The sequence below is a fragment of the Microcebus murinus genome, chromosome 2 (assembly GCF_040939455.1).
Source record: "Microcebus murinus isolate Inina chromosome 2, M.murinus_Inina_mat1.0, whole genome shotgun sequence".
NCBI classification, from domain to species: Eukaryota; Metazoa; Chordata; class Mammalia; order Primates; family Cheirogaleidae; genus Microcebus; species Microcebus murinus.
In genome coordinates, this window is record NC_134105.1 from 106,553,252 (window position 1) to 106,574,332 (window position 21,081).

General features: G+C 39.1%; 1 protein-coding gene across 1 annotated transcript; it reads right to left on the reverse strand.

Annotated features, from left to right (window-relative positions):
* Nucleotides 1-14,211: 14,211 nt before the first annotated feature.
* Nucleotides 14,212-16,717, reverse strand: LOC105862423 (T-cell surface glycoprotein CD1b-like). The gene is made up of 5 exons (XM_012748692.2): nt 16,657-16,717; nt 16,090-16,356; nt 15,180-15,458; nt 14,696-14,974; nt 14,212-14,309 (listed from the first exon to the last, which is right to left on the reverse strand). Exons 1-5 carry the CDS (start codon nt 16,715-16,717, stop codon nt 14,212-14,214), a joined length of 984 nt encoding a protein of 327 aa, XP_012604146.2.
* Nucleotides 16,718-21,081: the final 4,364 nt, after the last annotated feature.

A 21,081-nucleotide genomic window follows, 5' to 3' on the forward strand; every position in this document is an offset into this window, starting at 1 on the left:
ATCAAAAAGTCCCAAAACAACAAATGTTGGCATAGATCTAGAAAGATAAGAACACTCATACACTGCTTGTTGGACGGCAAACTAGTAATACCACTATGGAAAGTATTACGGTGATAGTTCAAAGAACTAAAAAATAGAAGTACAGTTTGACCCAACAATCCTACTACTGGGTATTTACTCAAAGGAAAGAAAACATTCTATAAAAAAGACATCTGCACGCAAATATTTATAGAAGCACAATTGACAATTGCAGCAATATGAAAACAGCCCAAGTGCCCATCAATACATGAGTGGATTAATAAAATGTGGTATATGTATACCATGGAGTACTAGTCAGCCATAAAAAAAATGGTGAACTAACTCTGGTAATATCCTGGATAGGGCTAAAGCCCATTCTTCTAAGTGAAGTATCACAAGAATGGAGAAACAAGCAGCATTTTGTACTAATTTGTACTAATCAATCCACATTTATGTACACATTTAGAGGTAACATTCTTCAGGTTATGGGCAGGTTAGAGAGGGGAGGAAAGGTGGGGTATTCTCACACATAATGGACGCTGTGCCCAGTGTCTGGGGGATGGGCATGTGTGTAGCTTAACTCAGATGGTGCAAGGCAACTTATGTAACCAAAACATATTTACCCATGTAATATTCTGAAATTTAAAAAAAATAATGCTCCCAATGGGATATTTAGTGACTGCTCCAAAGCATTCACTGAATATTTAATATTATTTAAAATAAACTATAATAATAAATGTACTTCCTGGATCTCAAAAAGATTTTGAGTTCACGAATTCACAGATATCAACAGGTCAGGGTCACTGACAAATCACCAAATACGTCACATGAACTACCTAAATAAATTTAAATATTAACAGTTGCTGCTACTGTTTGACAATGCATTATATTTTGATCAAATCACAAAATTTAAATTAAACATGAATTTCTATGGTCTCCCCATGTATGCATCCTCTTGAAAATCTGCATGTCCAGTCTACTATAACTCTACGCAGTTTCACACTGCACAGAATTCATTGAAATGCGTGCTGTTCCTCCAGGGCTTCAAATTATAGGCTCTCCAGGGGCGAGGCAATCAAAATGCTTCTCTAAAGAACATTGCTCTAAACAGATCTGTATCAAGGATTCTATACTGTGTGATGAAAATCATCACAATGCATTTTGATTCTTGAATTAAATATACTTCTGTATTTTAAAGCTCCTTCATAGGAGAGATTCCATCATTAATCTCTGTATGTTTACATGCCTGGTAAAATATTGGTAACAACCAAGTATTAAGTGACTTTTTTAGTGAATGAGTATATGGGTTAAATAGAAGAAATTATGTAAGCCCTCAATAGAATGGCTTATTTATACTTCTTATGATCCTACACACTCCTAATGGCTGCAATCTCATCTCTAAGGCTAATAGAGATTGGACTATCCAGTTGCATGGGGAAATCATAGGAGCTTTAAGAAAAATTCAGTAATGAGAAGAAGGGACAGGATGGGGTGTGCAGCAATAGTTAAGTGGAGACACTGGTAGAATTATGATGTCTTAAAACAAGCAGGAACCAGGAAAACAATATCGTTTCTTGTTGTTTTATAGATGACATGCAAGACCCAGAGAGATGTAGTGACTTTTCAATGTTGCACACCACTTTGACTAAGGCAAGTGAGGAAGAGAACTTAGTGACAAGGAGAGCAGTTGGAATCCAGAGAGTAGAGTGTAACTCTAGTTGAGAGTATGTGGGGTGGGGAAATGAGAGATCACATAGGAGGCCAACGTTGAGGAAGCAGCAGGTGTTCTTAGTTGCCATCAGTGGCTGGTGGGGAAGATCGTCTGTTAGTGAAAGGGTACATAAGGGTAGGTTTGCTGAGAATTGATATCAAAGAGCAGCTTTGTGGAGGGAAAGAAAGAAATATCTGCAAACGACATGTTGTCTCTGCAACTGCTATTGATACATGTTCTCCTCCCTGGTGCTGACAATGCAGACAGTAAGAACATTCTGTCAGCTGCCCAGTTGGATGCATGTGGATAGAGAGTCATGGGCTCTCCACGATGGATCACTAAGAATACCAGAATGTTTACCATCTGAGCATACTGGTTTCCAGGTCTCATTTATTTTTTGGAGGATGCTGACAGAGCATGGGGCCCTGTGTAGGAAAATGTCATAGCTAAGCCAGCCATTATGCCTTTCTCTGTGGTATCTGGTTCACTTTTCGTCTTCTGTTTATTCTGCTTACCTCTCTTTTATTATTATTATTATTATTATTATACTTGTCTTTTAACTTCCTGTAACTGTCCAGGAACACATCTCATTCCATCTCATCCAGATCCCATCCTTTGCCAACCAATCCTGGGCACAAAATCAGGGCTCAGGTTGGCTGGATGAATTGCAGACTCATGGCCAGGAGAGTGAATCAGGTGCAATAATTTTCCTGCACACCTGGTCTAAGAGGAATTTAAGCAATGAGGAGTTGTTCGACCTGGAGATGCTGTTCCGTGTCTACTTTAATGGATTAACTCGGGAGATTCGAGACCATGCCAATCAATTGCAGTTTGAGTGTAAGTTCGACGAATTCAAGTAAGGGAATTCTTCACAGTGTTGTATTTCTGGGACATATTCTCTACTCATTTCTGGACCATTTCCCATGAACCTGTCTCCCCATAAAAGTCTGCATGTGTGAATGTCTTAGGGGATCTTTTAGACATTAACTCCCTGAAATTTCCTAGACACATTATACTTGGGGATACTTTTTTCTTATGCTTTATTACATTCTCCCTGTGTTCTTCCTCTGTGGCCCACAGTCCAGAGGCACACATTGTCCCAATCTGTGCTTGACTTCCTTCAAATATGATCTCTCTCCTCATTCAATTTCTCCAAAGATCTATGTCCATAGGCCAACAGCCATTATGAGCAATCTCATGTACCATGGAAAGAAAGCCTTACTCCCCCTCCCTCACGTAAGTTATCCCCTCTCCCTCTACTGTATATTCTGTAGCTCAGCTGTCACTTCAACAGACCTTCCTCATGTAAATCTCCTGTTAATTCAAGGCATTTATGTCTCATTGCCCATCTCCCTTATCTCTACAATTTTTCTTTATTCTTGATCAAATATATCTTGAACCTATATGAAACATTCTTGCTCTACTTCCTGATAAGGTCCTAAATTTTTATATTGTTGCTCTTATTTTTTAATCAGAACTCTTTTTCTCATTTCTCCCTTCCCCCAGATCCCTTTGTAATACAGATGAAGTTTGGCTGTGAGCTGCACTCTAGAGAGAGCCCCAAAATCTTCATCTGGGAAGCTTTTGAAGGATCAGTTTCTGAGTTTCCAAAACACCTCATCGGGGCCATCTCCAGAGGTTGGGAGCAGGGCCCAGATGTCTGTGATTTACTCAATCACTATGACAGCATCAAGGAAACAGTGTATAGGTGCCTAAGAAATACATGCCTCCATTTGCTCTTGGGTCTCCTGGATGTGGAAAAGGTGAACTTCCAGAGGGAAGGTCAGTTCAATTCCTCCTTCTAAGATTTTTCTATTCAACTCTTAGCCCTTCCTGCCACCTCCTTCAAAGATAGGACAAGAAAGAAGACCAAAGGAGAGGGGCTACTGGTTGATAGTTTCCTAGAGGAGGGAAAAAGATAACTGTGCATATGAATGTGGATATATGTGCTCTTAGCAGCATGTAAGTGTCCTCATCTGAGTACCTTTGTGTTCTCTGCAGTGAGGTCAGAGTCCTGGCTGTCCAGTCATCCCACCCTTAGGTCTGGCCACCTATTGCTGGTTTATCATGTGTCCGGTTTCTAACCAAAGCCTCTTTGGGTGACATGGATGCAGTGTGAGTGGGAACAACTGGACACTAAATGAGATAATTTTCTTCCTTATGCTGATGATACATAATACCTTCAGGTGTCTCTGGATGTGGCAGCTGAGCAGGCAGCTGTCCTGTCTTGTCAAGTGAGCAACAGTGGCCTAGGAGGCCAGGACATCATCCTCTACTGGGGTGAGACTGGATGTGGGAGGTGTGAGTAGGGGTCCTTGAGATGAGGAAAGTGGGATGATATCAGATCTAGGTGAGGGATGTCAAGAAGGAATGAATACAGGTAATTCAAGGAATGGAGGACTCAGACATGAGACACAGATAGACACATTATATTGGGGTGGAGAGAGATGATGAATCCTTTCATGAGTTGGGATGGGAATAGAGTGACTGAAATAGGATGATTGATGTGACTTGCATCCAATGCACAAGTTAAGTAGGGAAATCGGAAGATGGAGTAGGATCAGCAGTGAGTTTAAAGTGACATCCCTGTATGTCTCCAATATCTGCAGGACACCACATTCCCATGAACTTGACACCTTGGCAGTGACAGTGCCCCTGATGCTTCTGATAGGTTTCGTGTTTTGGTTTAAGAGGTGCCGTGAGTTCTTTGCATTTCTGTCTCTCTTCTCATTTCTTTTTACATATTCCTTTTTTACGTCTCTTAGCTTTGCTCTCTTGACCACTCCACCTTATCCTCAGTCACCACGTCCAACTTACCCAGGGGCTTCTCCCATTTCTGTTCTTCCACAGCTCTGATGAGGACATCCCATGAGACTCCTCCCCATGCCTCCCCCATCGTAATGGGAACCCAGCAGCCCAGGAGCCTAGGACAGCACAGTGATGCCATCCTTTCTACTCTCCACTGAAATTGGTCTCTTTCTGCCGAACAATCATTTGTTAGTATAAACCAATTTAATTTCTGTAATTCTATATAGAGTGGCTTTCTTTCAATTTCCATTTTTTCAATAGTATTCATCCGTCAAAACCCATTTATAATGTTGTTTCCTCCCACAATATTCCTTGACCCACAAGAATGAATCAGTCTTTCCCTTCTCTGAACCCAGAGAGCACTTCAACTGTACTCGCTGTGTGCATTTATCACTTCCTCCCTGCTTTGCAGCCACTTGGGTCTTTCTTCCCTTTCCCATTTTTAAGCTCCTTGGAGGCAAGAATTATGACAAAAGTGCCTTTCCTGTATGGATATGTGCTCAGAAAAAAAGAAAATAATAAAACCCAAAACTTCATATATAAGTTGGATTAACTATCATGTTGGAAGTTTTTGTCTCCTTAACATTCCTTCCTGATAATATTGCAGCATTTGAAACATTGATGCTTCTCTTCTTGTTTAAATGTTTCTTACTTAACTGAGAAATTCCAGCCTCCTTTATTCCCTGATTTTCTCCCTAGTCCTTTAAGTGAAAATGTAGCTTTGCCCCTTGTGTACTCATTTTGTAAATACATTTTGTAAATTGAGCCAACTCAATCTAACTTGTTACAAACACAAATAGAGAGAAAGAGTGTGCAAGTCATGTTTGAAGCGTAGCTGGGCAGATATGTCCCAGAGTGGTTAAAAAAATAAGAAGCAACATAGTTGGTCCTCAGGGTTGGGATGGTATCAGGGCAAGCAATGTGCCCTGATGGGAGACAAATATATATATGGGAGAGAAATCTCATAAAGTCCTGTGGTGTCTGAGATACCATTGGTTAGATTTTAGTCCCTTTGGGTTACATTTACTAATTCAACTAACATTTGTTAAGCACTGAATATGAGACAGGTAGTTTCTAAACTGGTGTGGAAGAAAGCATAATAAAACTGGGACAACATTCCTGAAGTTTGCTTCTTCAATCTGTCTGTTGTTTCTTCTTCTATTTACTGTTTTCATTTTTTTTATTTCCTTTAAAATTTGTTTTCTTTTTTATTTCAGCATATTACATGGGTACAAATGTTTAGGTTACATATATTGCCTTTGCCCCACCTGAGTCAGAGTTTCAAGTGTGTCCACCCTCAGATGGTGGAGATATAGTGAATATACCCATCTCCTCCTCTCCCATCCCACCTGCCAGACACCTGATGAATGTTACTACTATATGTGCATATAAGTGTTGATCAGTTATTATCCTGGCTAGATCTGGAGCCCTTAAAAATTCTTGAATCAACTTTATTGATGAATAATTTTCAGTAAACGTCTCCATTTTTAAGTGCACGGTTCCCTTTATTTTGACAAATATAGAAGCCCATGGATAAAAGACCACAATCAAAATACAGAGTTCCATAATCCCTCATACCCATTTCTAGGCAACTCACCACTAACCTGGCATTCTTGCAACTACCATTTTGGAACTTCTGTGCATGTAGATGTTTTGTAAAGTTAAAAATTTCAAAACCCCAAAATATCAGTTCCCTAATATTGAAAGCAAAATGTAAAACATTTGCATAGCCACTTATTGAGTCAGTGACATACCACAGACACATGGACTATTTGAGATTAATTTAAGGCATAGCAAATTGACTGTATATCCATAGGGAAATATACTCTAGGGTCAATAAATAAATTTTAAACAGTTTTTATAATCATGTTGCTAATGGTAGTGTTTGTAATTTTTTAGGCTTCATTTTAGTTTTAAGAGATATATAATAATCGTGCATATTTATGGGGTACTGTGGGATGTTTTTATTCATGTACATATTGAGTAATGATCAAAGCAGGGTAATTAGCACATTCATCACCTCAAATATTTATCATGTCTTTGTAGTGAGAACATTCAAAATATTATTTCCTAGCTATTTTGAAATAATACATTATCATTAACTATATTCACTTTACTATGCAATATAAACCAGAACTTATTCCTTCTATCTAACTTTAACTTTATACCTGTTGGCCAACCTCTTCCCTATTGCCCCTCCCCTCTACACTCTAATTCCATGAGATCAACCTTTTTAGATTTCATGTATGAGTAAGACCATGCGATATTTGTCCTTCTGTGCTTGGTTTATTTCACTTAACATAATGTCCTCCAGCTTCATCCATGTTTTTGCAAAATTGCATGTTTTTGCAAAATTTTTTATGGTGAGTAGTATTCCACTGTGTATATATGTCACATTTTTAATCCATTCATCAGTTGATAGATAGCAACTTGATTCTGTATTTTGGCTATTGTGAACAAAGCTGCAATAAACATGAAATTGCAGACAAGTCTCTTTGACATACTGTTTTTTTTTTCCTATGGCTATATATCCACTGCTGGGATTGCTGTATCAAATGAATGATCTATTTTTGATTTACTGAGGAACCTATTGTGGTCCACAATAGCTGTACTAATTTACATTGTCACCAACAGTGATATCTACTAAAGCAGTGTTACCTACTAAAGATATAAGTGGTTTATACACCAGGATTACAGTTGGAGTAGTTTAAACTTGTGCATATATTTGCTTTTTTCCAGTAAGTTTTACATCTTTATTTATTTATTTATTTTTAGACAGAGTCTCACTCTTTGCCTGGAATAGAGTGCCCTGGTGTCAGCCTAGCTCACAGCAGCTTCAAACTCCTGAGATTGTCACACATTAGCATTTTACTTTCAGTTTGAAGAAATACCTTTAGCATTTCTTATAAGACAGAGCCAGTGGTATCTCATTTGCTTACCTTTTGTTTGTCTGGGAAAGTCTTGATCTGTTCTTAATTTCTGAAGGATAGCACTGCCTAGGGCACCATATTCTTGGTTGGAAGCTTTGTTTTGTTTTGTTTTTTCAGTGCCCTAGAATATATTGTCCCACTTCCTCCTGGCATAAAGGTTTCTGCTGAAATGTCTGCTGCCCAGCATTTCAAAATTTCCTTTAATGTTATTTGCTTATTTTCTGTGGCTGCTCTCAGAATCCTTTGTTCTGACCTTTGAGACTTAAAAGGTATGTCTTGGCATAGTTCTATTTGGAATGACTCTAATTGATGATGTTTGACCTTCTTTTACTTGGATAGTTGTATCTTTCTCCAGGTTTGGAGAGTTTTCTGTTATTATAATCTTTCTATAAATTTTCTATCTTTTTGTTTTTCTCTGCCCCCTAGTGAATTCCAATGAGCAAAATATTTACTCTTTCAATGGTATTACATAGATCATGTCAGCTTTCATTATTTCTTTTATTCGTTTTCTCCTTTGTCTCTGTATTTTCAAATAGTGTATCTTTGATCTTACCGATTCTTTCTTCTGTTTGATCAAGTCAGTTATTGATGCTTTCTATTTCATTTTTTATTTCATTCATTGTACTTTTTATTTCTATGATTTTTGTTTGATTTTTAAAAGTATTTCAATCTCTTTTAAATTCCTCTCATAATTTTCCGAATTGTTTCTCTGTGTTTTATTGATGTTCATTGAGCTTCTTTAACACAGCTATTTGGATTTCCTTGTCTGACAGTGCATATATCTCTATCACTTTAGGGTCCATCACTGGTGTCTTGTTTTGTCTCTTTGGTGATGTCATAATTCTCTAATTATTTCTGATACTTGTGGACACATATTCATGCTTATATATTAATTCCAGTCTTAATTGTCTGGCCTTTTTTTTTGGAGGGGTGGTTGGAGCCTATTTGGAGTTTATGCCGAGTGAATGCTGTTAGAGCCCATGACTGCTGCAGCCATTTCAGTGCTAAAGGGAGCCCTAAATTCAGGTTGGTTGTGAGTGTCATGAGGGCTGCAAGGTTGTTATGGAGCCCAGTCTGTGTGGGCCTGTGGACCACCCAAGGAGGGTCTCCAGGCTCTGTGAGAAATCTGATCAGGGACCTGAGACTGGAAGCCTGTCCTATTGACACAGACTCATGTATGTTTCCTGGCAAATCTCTGCACAATTCGAGGAATTCCCCAGCTGCATTGAGAAGGGCTGATTCTGAATTCTGTGCCTCTTTAGGACTCTCTGTGATACAGTAGTTGATAGGCTCATTCTAGTGGCCCAGATATGTGTGCTTCTTAGCAGTTTCTATATAGGCAAGCAAATTTCCTGACTGCAGTGAGAGAGTCTAGAGCTGAGACTGTACCACCTCAGGATCCACTGTAGGATAGATGCTAGGGACCCTACCTGGGAGCTTAAGTGGGTGCATAACCCCAGTATTTCCCCACATGAGCAGGAGAGCTCCCTCCCCAACTACAGTGAGAGGATTTGGAGCTAGACTGGGTCCCCTCAGGATCTGATGTGGGTCAATGACTGGTTGACCCATCAAGGAGGTTCAGAAGAATGGGAAATTCCCAAGCTGTAAAATATGGACAAGTTTCCCTTTGGGTCCTTGGGCAAGGTGTAATAAGCTGGGACCACAGCTGACGGGGGCTGGAGACAACTTGCAGGGTAGCCTTGAGATCCCCCACCAAGGTCAATATTGGTGGGCAGGCAAGCCTTTCTGCTGAGTCACCAGCACACGATACCTTGTGGACCCTGTTAGAAGATGGATTTGGTTTCAGCCTCAAGGTCAAATACGGCTATAGTCAAACTTTTTGGGTAATGGGTCTGTTTCCAGGTTTTAGCCCAGGAACATCATTGGTGAGTCTGCTACCCTGGTTGCTGGTCCGCAGTCTGGAAATTGTCTTCTTAGGCTTAGGCTTCACTAAGCTTTTTACCACTTTCTATATGATACCTGAGGCTCCCACAGAGAAACTTGTCTGTAGATTGGTGTATAATTTGTGGTGTTTGGGGAGGGATGATATTAGTGGGTTACATCCTATTCTGCCATCTCTCTGACCTAATGTTTACATTTTTATTATATTCGTCATGTGTATAGTGCAGGATTAGGTGAATACACATTTACAATTATTCACTGGGAACCAGGATTTTCTATGTGGGAGAACAGAGAAGTAGAAGTGAGATAGAGGAATAAAAACTCTTGGTTCTGAGCTTGAACTGAAAGTATAAATATGAGCTCCTGATGACATTTTCCTTAAAACTACAGGCTATATTTTTTTGGTTTGCTTCTTATTTAGAATGCCTATAAACCAGGAATTGCCTAGAATATGATTTTCACATTATGTTTTCTAACTAGTAGGGATTGGAAATCCTTGGAGAATTGGCTAATTTCTAGTGTGTGGTGGGATGTTTCTGCAAGAGCCATGAACAACCTTGGCACATCACAAAGTAATGGAGTCTTCAATGGTGGAGGCATATTGAAAGAATTCAGGAGTAGCTGACTTGAAAAGGATTTCTCTGTCACAGGTGGGACAATTTGAGCTCCAGTAAAAACATGTCACATAAGTCAAGCATTTCTAATAAGTTGAAATTCATGAGTATCCAATTATGCAAAAGAAATTACTAGTCACCTGGGAAGGATGCCATATAAACCATTCAATGTCTTGAAAACTGGCAAGTAAGTGGAAAGAATAAAGTATTTTTGTTTTTTCATTACCTTCCGCTAAAGAGGGAATTATTGAGGAGAATATTTCTTTTTAGAAATATTCCAACAGATAAATGAAGAATGTACAATACCTTTTTTCTCCCTAGGCCATTTATTGATAAGACATAGCCCAGGGATATCTTTTCAGATGGTCCACAGTTCAAAATGATTTCTATAACAATACTAGTAACTTACATACATTTTTCATTCTTTCACTCTCATGAATGTACTTTGTTCCTCAGAGACTACATGAAAGGAAATATTGCAACAGACTGAATGCCAAAGCAGATATAAAAATGTAGCTGTTTTCCATTAAGCCAGACAATAAAAGAATTGCAAAAATGTGAAAAAAAGGATCTATAAAGCCACCCTTCTTACTAAATGTTTGGAAAATAGTTGAAAACAAAAATGCTATTTTTGTGGACATATAATCAATGTTTTATTTTATATAGGTTTATAAATATTTTAATAATTTATTAGTTTTTACTTCTAAGACATAAGTAGCTATCTATCTAGACATACATTTTATGTAAAATTTACATAAAGAAAAGTTTTCCTGATGTTCCTATTTTTTTATTGTGGTAAAATATACATACATAAGACTTACCATTTTTGCCCATTCAAATATCCTGTTCTGTAGCATTAGGCATATTCATTTTATTGTGCAATCCTCAATAACTTTTACATGTGTAAAATGCATAAGAGCGTTGATACCTATTGATCTAGGTAGTAAATAGAGATCATCAAATTTTATATACCCCTTTTGAGATACACAGAGAATAATAACAATTGAATCTGATCACATCAAAAAATCTATGAATATATAGTAAATAAAGAGGATAAAGCTCATGTAAAATGTCATCATAGCTATGAGATCAGCAAAATGCAGACTGTGAACAATTATATATGAACGATGATTCAATTTATTTCCACAGAGGTTGAACTAGTTTGCAGTCCCACCAGCAATGTAGGAGTGTTCCTATCTCTCCACCTTCATGCCAACATTTATTGTTTTGGGGTTTGTTAATAAAGGCCATTCTCACTGGAGATAAGTAATATCTCATTGTGGTTTTGATTTGCATTTCTCTGATGATTAGAGATGTTGAGCATTTTTTCACATGTTTGTTGGCCACATGTACTCACCAGCAAATTACTATTAACTGAACAACACCTAAGTGGACATATAGGAATAACATTTATCGGGTGTCGGTTAGGTGGTGGGGGAGGGGATGGGTATATACATACTTAATGAGTGCGATGCCCACCAACTGGCGGATGGACACACTTGAAGTTCTGACTCAAGAGGAAAGGGGGGCAAGGAAAATATATGTAACCCTTAACATTTGTACTCGGATAATATGTTGAAAAAAGAAGAAAACAAAACAATTTCTTCAGAAACAAATTCTAGAATAAAAATGAGAGGAGAAATACGTAGATTAAAAGAAATGTCTGAAACATATAAACTAATTTTAATGCATGGGCCTTATTTTTATTCTAATTTCATAAATAAACTGCAAAAAATAATTCATGAGACAATTGGGAAAAATTTCAGTACTGATTAGATATTTAATGATAGTAAATAATCTTTAATGTATAAATATTGTAATGCAATTATGGTAATATAGAAAATAATCTTTATATTTTAGAAATACATGTTGAAACATTTATGGATAAAATATGATATCTGAAATTTATTTCAATCATGAGTGGATGAATTTTTCAAAGCTATCTCATGAGCAAATGGTGTTTTTTTATACTGTTTTTTCTATCAATGCATATATAAAATTACTAATTAAAAAATTGAAAAGGAGTCATTTGATTCCTATGATTTCAAGTCACTTAATAGGTGACTCAGTTAACAGATCAACTATTGCAACAAGGCAGTGCTTGTGTTCAAGTAACCCTTATTTTGCTGAATAGTGGCACCAAAGCACAGAAGTAGTGATGCTGGCAATAGGAATATGCTAAGGAGAAGCTGTAAAGTACTTCATTTATGTGAAAAGGTGAAAGTTCCTACTCAGTAAGGAAAGAAAAAATATCTATGCTGAGGTTGCTAAGATCTTCAGTAAAAATGAATCTTCTATCCATAAAATTGAGAAGAAGAAAAAAATTCATGCTTATTTCGCTGTTGCATCTCAAACTGAAAATGTTATGGTCACAGCTCATGATCACTGCTTAGTTAATTTGTAAAAGGCATTAAGTATGTGGGTGGAAGACATGAACAGAAACATGTCCCAGCTGACAGCAATTGAGTTTGGTACTATCTGCAGTTTCAGGCACACAACGGGGATGTTGGAATATATCCACCATGGAAAATGGCAAACTACTGTATTTCCATGTATTGGCAAAAATCACATAAACATGTATACATGCACATGCATTCTCAAACAGAAATAGTGCAAAACCATTGTATTTTGTGGTTGAAGATCTATTTATGAAAATCATGCATGCAGAGGTCATATTTACAGTTAAAATCACAGGTAAATTAAGGTTTATTAAAGTAAGGACATTTAGAGGAAAATCATAAGTTCAAAAAACCATTGTGGAGGAATGATAATTTGAGAAGAGAAAGAATAAGAGGAGTAAAGAAAACAGAGGAAAAATATAAGAAAATATGAAAAAGTTGGTGCAAGATATTACCCATCATAGTAATATGAGAATTTTCAAGCAACTAAAAATTCGAAATCAATTTAAAATGAAAGCTGCTACTAACTAGGTTCATGCAACTGAAATACCCAGAGGTAGTTCAAGCCTCACATGTAGTTGATTTAGGCTTTGGCCCTGTTATCTCATCATTTTCTCTTTTACCTGTTTTCTTTATGTGTTAGATTCATTCCTGGGACAGCTTTTCTCAGATGGGCTTGGGGGTTAGAAAGTCATCCAGGCAGAGACAGAGAAATTACATAAAAAATGCCCTGCATTGAATGCCCTGCTGAGATACTATTATCCCAACATAATTTTATTTAGCTTATTTTGACAAAAGATATTGAAACAGAAAGAGAAAAAGTTTTAAAATAAAAAGTCAAAAAGAACTCACCATTAAGTTGTATCTACCTTATTTCATTTACCATGAGACACATTTATTTTAATGTTTTTAAATGTAGACATAGATCATACTGATACAGTGTTGTAATAAATTGACAGTTTTAAATAATTTTTGGCTGGTGTTTAACTTGTAATTTATCTTAAAATCTATGAAAACTCCATTTGATAAAATATGATGATCATTTCATGAAATATGATGAGATTGACTCCTGGGTTGCACTTTGGTATTATAGACTTCTTGGTGCTATTTCCAAATGGGAGAGAAGATATGGATAGGGCTCAAGGGATATCCTGATATGACCTGTTAAAACCATAAGAAAAAGAGCTCTACATAGCGGTATTTGTACACCTATGTTTATAGCAACATTATTCACAACGCCTAATGGCAGAAGCACAACAAGTGTCCATAGATGGATGAATAAATGAACTAAATGTGTCAGTTACCTACAATGGAATATTATTCAAACCCAAAAAGGCAGGAAACTCTGGCACATGCTAAAACATGTATGAACCTTGAGGACCTTTTGCTAAATGAAATAAGCCACTCACAAAAAGACAATTATGGCACAACTCCAATTATATGAGGTACCTAGAATATTCTATTGCATAGATAAAGAAAGTAGAATGATCTTAGCCAGGGCCCCAGGGAGAGGGAGAAATGGGGATTTACTGTTTAATAGGAATAGAGTTTCAGTTTTGAGGGATGAAAGAGTTCTGGAGATTGCTGGCGTAACAATGTGAATGCACTAAACACCACTGACCTGTACACATAAAAATGATAAAGATGGTAAATTTTGTTAAGTGTATTTTAACTGGATTAAAAATATATCTCCACATATAGAAGACGGGAGCTGGGGGGAAAGGTTGTGGTAGAAAGATTGAGAATAAACAAAGGAAAGAGTTCAAATGATGGAAAAGAGTGGGAGGGTGGACAGAAAAGGAAGATTAAAAACATAATCCAAACAAAACTCACCAGCGCCTCTTATACCATAATGCAAGGCACAGCAAAAGGATCAAGGAGGGCATGATTATTGCCCAAAAGATCAAACCAATGGAGATGGGGTGTCCTGGCAATTGGGAGAGGACAAAAGGATGACACTTCGAATCCCACCCACTGAATCCCCTGGCCATCCTTTCCCCACCTGAGTGTCAGCATCTCCATTCAGCTGCTTCCAATGTGTGGTCATCTCCAGCCCCTCTCTTACATTCCTGACACCATCCAACCATCCTTGATCCCTCTAGCCACAACTGACACAATCTGCTTGTCCTTCATTCTTATTTTTTCTGTAACTTGGCTTCTTTATTTTTATTCCTGTTGGGATTGGAGTCCCAGAAATGAATCAATCCACCCCTCTCCCTCTTTCACCTGTCAAGCCCCCTCCTTCCCCAGTGCCTGCCTCTCTGCCTGAGGACCACCTCCTCCCATGCCCAGCCAGGCCCAGCCCTTTCTCACCCCAGTGGAGGATGATGTCTTGGCCCCCAAGACTGCTGTGCTTCACCCGACAGGACAGGCCAGCCGCCTCCCCAGCCGCCACATCCAGGGTCGCTCGGAGATACCACGTCCAGTCAGCATTGGGCAGGAGGTCACTGTGCTGCGTGCCTGGCTGCTCCTGCTCTCCCCGCATCCACCTCACCCGCACGGGCTTTGGGTAGAATCCTGAGACATGGCACACCAGCAGCAGACGGCCAGGCCCGGGACTGGGGCCACTGGACAGCCAGGCCTCGGGCTTCACTGGGGAAGAAATGGGCAGTGACAATGTTGTGTCATGACTCAAATTCAGATCACAGGGACTCAGAAGCCCATAAGCTTGGATAGTGACCTCTTCTAGTGCTTTGGGATCCAAATATCTTGTTGATTAAACTGGTACCTTCTTGGTACTTTCCTTGTCTTTACCTTGGAGGATGTTCTGGGAAGTGAAATAGAGAGCAGGACTAACCTTGCCTTTGCAGCTCTCCTTTCCCTGCATCGAGGACGCCCAAGAGATATCGGGGGCAGGTTTCTAAGAGCAGCTTCTTCACAGAATCAATGACACCTTGATACTGCATGATTATTTTGCAGAATTGCTGCGCCCTTCTGCCGCCCTGTGGGGCAGGGACACATGTATCATTCTCGGCACTCAGGAAATCCAATCCTCCTAAAGCTCCTCTCAAGAAGCTTCCTATGGAACCTCCAGAACGCAGCTCACAGCCTGCTATGCCCTGGATCTCAATGGGGTCTAGGTAGAAGTAAAACAGAAAACACATTATTAAACAGAAGTTAGAAAGAAGCCACGAGAAAAGGACTTAGGAGTCTAGATTTTGGTTGGGATAAATTTCTTGGATGTGAAATGATGAGCCAAACCCAAATTACAGCATGTGTTGATTTTCAGAAACAAGAGCATTCAGAAAGGTGTGCATGTCATGAAGGGGGGAGGGTATGGTAACAGTTGGGGAGGGGGAGGCAGAGCTCGATGCAGTCCAGAGAGCAGCATTTCACTGTGAGGCAGGGGACCATAGGAAGAAGAGATGCAGGGAGGAGACAACTGAAGAGACAGATCAAAGGTGGAAGCCACACTGTAGGTCACTCAGGCATGGGGTAGAAGTAAGGGCCCACTAGGAGCAAGGACCATGTAAGACAAACCAGGAGTTGGATACCAATGGGGAGCCCTCATCTCTCAGAGAAGAGTCAGAAGCAGCTGGAATCTGGAATACAGTGTGGAGTCAGCAAGAGACTGCATTAGAGGAGTGTGTGCATGCAGTTGGGTAAAGCAGATAGGATAGGAGAAGGATCAGAGGGACTAGCAGCTTGCAAAAAGATAGGGAGAAGAAAGTCCTGGGGAATCTTCACAGTTTAGGGACTGGACTCACATTCCATTTGGAATTCACTGGCACGCTGCTGAATTTCTTCAGTAAATCCAAAATAGTATACACGGTATACCTCCTCCAGCTCATCAAACTCTTCATCACTGAAGTTGCCCTTGGACCAGGGCTTCAGGGGTATTATAGTGCCTGGGTCACTGTCCCAGCCATGAATCTGCAAATCATCCAACCAGCCTGAACCTTGATTGCGTGCCCAGGTGCTGTTGGCAAAGGACGAGATCTGGATGACATGGTAAGAGGTTGGTCCCTGGAAGGCTTTGAAGAGTGGAAGAACGAGATAGTGAAGAGAAAGGGAGAAGCAGGAGGGAGAGAGAAAGAATGGAAATTTAAAAAAAAAAATCCAGATATCGAGAATTAGAGTCTGAAGAACACATAAAGCCTGACATATTTGACTGCTGCAGGGCCTCAGGCTCCAGCCCTAACACCCGAAAAGGCAGAAGAGGGCTGGAAAGAGCAGGGTTCAGACCCTTTTGTTCAAGTGCACTTGGGTAAGTTCAGCATGTTTTTATCCAAGACCCCTGCACCAGTGCTGGGAGCTGCCAGAGTGACTCTTACCATCCTCACTGTCACCACCTGGGAAGAGAACTGGTAACAATTGAAATAGCAGAAGCAGCATTTCACTGGGAGATGGAGCTTGTGTCTCGCAGAGCTGGTGTTTGATCTCTGATTTCAGCAAATGTTTTTCTTAGTAGCTTGTAGTGACTTCCTCTCTTCCAACTGACAAATCTCTTCCTCATGCAAATTGCATTTCAGAGAAAAAATGTTTCTCACATCACCCTGAGCCTTCTGCCCTGTCTCTTGTTTCCCAAGCCCTCACTTCCAGACTTTCCCTTGCCTTCCAGATTCAGCTGCTGTGTCCTCACTTCCTTTAGACCACCTTAGAAAAGTCCCCATGTGATTCTGAAAGGTCATTTCATCTTCCTTAGCTTTTATTCCCAAATCTGTAAAATAAAAGGGCGGTATTGACAAATCGCTTATCTTCCAGTCCGCTTTAACCTAAAAGGAGAGTTTTGGTTTACTCACCCAAGTCAGCCTTCCTGTCTCTCTGATGCCCTGTCTTCTCTGGTCCTATGTTTGCTCCTTCCTAATGTTCTCCATGTCTCCTCATTCTTATCTCACCCTCCTTGTCTGATGTCCCTTACCCTGAGTTCTTATCTGGCTCTCCCCCCCCCAACCCTTGCTAGAGAGAGGCAAAGATATAAAATGTAACCAAAATGTTAAAAAAATTTATCAGGTGTCGGGCAGGTGGGAGGGGGGAGGAGGTGATGGGTATTTACATACATAGTGAGTGCGATGCCCTCCGTCTGGGGGATGGACACGCTTGAAGCTCTGACTCGAGGGGGGAGGGGAGGCAAAAGCAATGTATGTAACCTTAACGTTTGTACCCCCATAATATGCTGAAATATATATATATATATATATATATATATATATATATATATATATACACACACACACACACATTGGGGAAAAAATATCTATTCACTACATGGTGCTGGGAAAACTGGATAACTACATGCAGATGATTGAAAATGGATCTTCATCTCTCACCTCTTACAAAAATCAATTCACGATGAATATTAGACTTAAACCCAAGGCATGAAACCTTAAGAATCCTAGAAAAAAATGTACAAAAGACTCTTCCAGACATTAGCCTAGGCAAAGAATTTATGACAAGACCCCCAAAGCAATCACAACAGTAACAAAAATGAAATAATGGGACCTGATAAAATTAGAAAGCTTCTGCATAACCAATAAAATTATTAGAGCAAAGAAACAGCCTACAGAGTTGGAGAAAATATTTGCTTTGTACACATCCATAAAGGGCTGATAAAAAGAATCTATATAGAACTTAAGAAAGCCAACAAGATAAAATCAAGCAACTCCATCAATAAATGGGCAAAGGACTTGAACAGAATCTTTTCAAAAGAAGACAGAACAATGGCCAGCAAACATATAATAAAGAGTTCAACATCTCTAATCATTTGGAAAATGCATATAAAAACCACAATGAGATATCACTTATCTCCAGTGAGAATGGCCTTTATCAAAAAATCCCAAAACAACAAATGCTGGTGAGGATGTGGAAAGATAGGAACACTCTTACATTGCTGGTAGAACTGCAAATTAGTACAACCTCTGTGGAAAATAATTTGGAGGACCTCAAAAAGCTAAAAATAGAAATACCATTTGATCCAGCAATTTCACTACTATGCATCTACCCAAAGAAAAAAAAGATATTCTATAATGAAGACACCTGCAATTGAATGTTTATGGCAGCACAATTCACAATTGCAAAGATGTAGGAACAATCCAAGTGCCCATCAATACAAGAGTGGATTAATAAAATGTGGTATATGTACACCACAGAATACTACACACCTAGAAAAATCAACTGTGAACTAGCACCTCTCATATTATCCTGGATAGAGCTTGAGTCCATCCTTCAAAGTGAGGTATCACAAGAATGGAAAAACAAGCACCACATGTACTTGCCATCAAACTGATACTAACTGACCAACATTAAGATACTTACATGATAGTAATATTCATTGGGTGCCCATCAGGTGGGGGATTTGGGGGGATAAACTCACAACTAATGGAGGTGGAGTACACTGTATGGGGGAAGGGGGCACCCTTGTAGCCCTGGCTTGGGTGAAGCAAAGGTATTACATGTAACCAAAATATTTGTACCCGCTGAATATCCTGAAATAAAAAAAAAATAACTAAATAAGTAAATTTTAAAATGGGAAAAAAGACATATTTTTCTTATAAAAAATTTCAAATAGTATATGTAGATGCTCTGTTCTCCAGGACATGGTGATTAATTTTCTCCCCCCAAATGTGAGTTGGACTTAGTGTCTCACTTCCAATGAACAAAGTGTACAAGGGGGAAATAATAATTTTATAGTGGGAAAATCTGTCAGATACAACCATAACCAAATAATCAAGATTGATATCACCAGTAATAAGCCATACTAATATTATGTGCTCCTAATATGATGTGATGAGAAGAACATACACCTCTGTGACATTTTTCCCTCAAATCATACCCCAGACTAATCATAAAAAAAAAAAAATCAGACAAACCCAATACAAGGGACATACTACAAAATACTTGACCAGTACTCTTCAAAATTAACAAGGTTATAAAACCACATAGAAATGGAAAAACTCACAAATTAGAAAAACTAAGGAGACATGATAATTAAACGCAGTGTGACATTCTGAAATTCGTGGAAAAATTGGAAAAATGATTTACTCTATACTTTACTTACTGATAATGTATTAGTATTAATTTCCTGGTTTTCACAATTTATCATAGTTATGTAAGATATAATTTTGGGGGAAATTATATGAAAGGGATATGGAAATTATCTAAAATATTTAAATTTAAGAAGTATATGATAAACAATTATTTAGAGATAACTCTACTTGTGCAAACAGTTTTATAACTATTTTTTTGCATCATTTCTTGAGTTCTTCATTCAAATTAAGTTTTGATTTGATGTTATGTGGAATACTTTTTTATTTGTTGAGTATTGAGATATAAATTAATTTTTTCCTTGTAGGAGAATAATAATTTACCTGAGTAAAGAATTTAGGATCAACGACCTTACCTCAGAATTCTGCAATATTTTCCCACTGCATCACATATTAGGCATCTGAAGCCATTCTCTTCTCTGTAAATAGCCAGTATTATCTGTCAGGAAATTGTTCAGATTTGTTTTGAATCCTTGAATTTAGAAAAAATACTGAGGTGAAACTAGGCTTGGACCTTTTTCAATAATTCTGATCATGATTCTATGAGCCCTCTCTGAACGAAAGTAGAGGTTTGGGGTTGGATTTTGTGTTATGTTTTCTCAGTGTCTAGCAATTCTTTTGAAACTAGGTGGGCTCTGAGTAAATGACACTTGAGTAAATGCTGAAATTTAAACAAAGTGGTAGTATTTCAATGGTGTTAAGGTTGTAATGTCAAATATCAATTAAACAGGAACAAAAATAAAGACTCAATACCTGTGTTTCCAGGCCATGAACTGTAATGGGAACCCTCATGCATGCCCTCACTCTCTTCCTTCCCATGGTGCAGCTAGCCCACAGGCTTGTAAACGTGCATATCATTGGGTGGGATTCCAAGGCTCCAGTGTACTCCCTCCAGACCAACCCATTCAACATGAATAAAATCCACCTGCCCTCCAGATTACCACCTCCATGGAAAGTCCACTGATGGACCATTTCTACAGTGACAGGTGGTTTGGCTGAGGAAACTGAGCAAATGGGCATTTATTAGCTGCACTCAGGATGCCCAGCGCCTTCTGATAATGATTTGAGCAGAGCAGAGTGATGAAACAGAGAGACTGAGAGCACAGGGAGAACAGGCAGGGCATGTAAGAAAAGCAAAAGTAGACACAAAGGCAAAAATATGGGTCAGTAGAGCAAAGCAGGAGACACAACCAAGAGGGAGAAAGGAGGCCAGGTGGCAGGTAGGTGGAGGGGCAAGTCTCAGAGAGGCAGGACCATGGAGACTGCTGGATTGTTCACTGGGTACCATCTAGTCAATTTCATCACTTCTCACAAATGAGAACATTTACAATCCAAGTGTGGATTTGATTTTTGCAAGTTCAAAGCCTAGTACATTTTTTTAGCCAATTCATAGACTTTGTTCAAAGGCAGGACTCCTTTTCCAGCAGTTATTGCAATAGAAGGAGTTGGGTGGATGTAGACAAAAGCAGGGAGAAAACCTGGAAGCCAGACAGTAGGAGAGATGGAGGGGAAGTGAGAGACCCCGTGGGAGAAGGGAGCTGTGGTGAAGGGAGGCAGTGGGGCTACTCTTGTAGAGACGTGGGCAGAGGGAGATGTTTGTCTGCCTGTGTGTCAAGGGAAGTGAAATGACAGTGGGAGAGGGTGGAGAGGGGTGCTGACGTCTGAGTTTTGAGGGCAGGTGTCCTGCAGAGGCACAGTTCCCCTGACAGAGCTCCA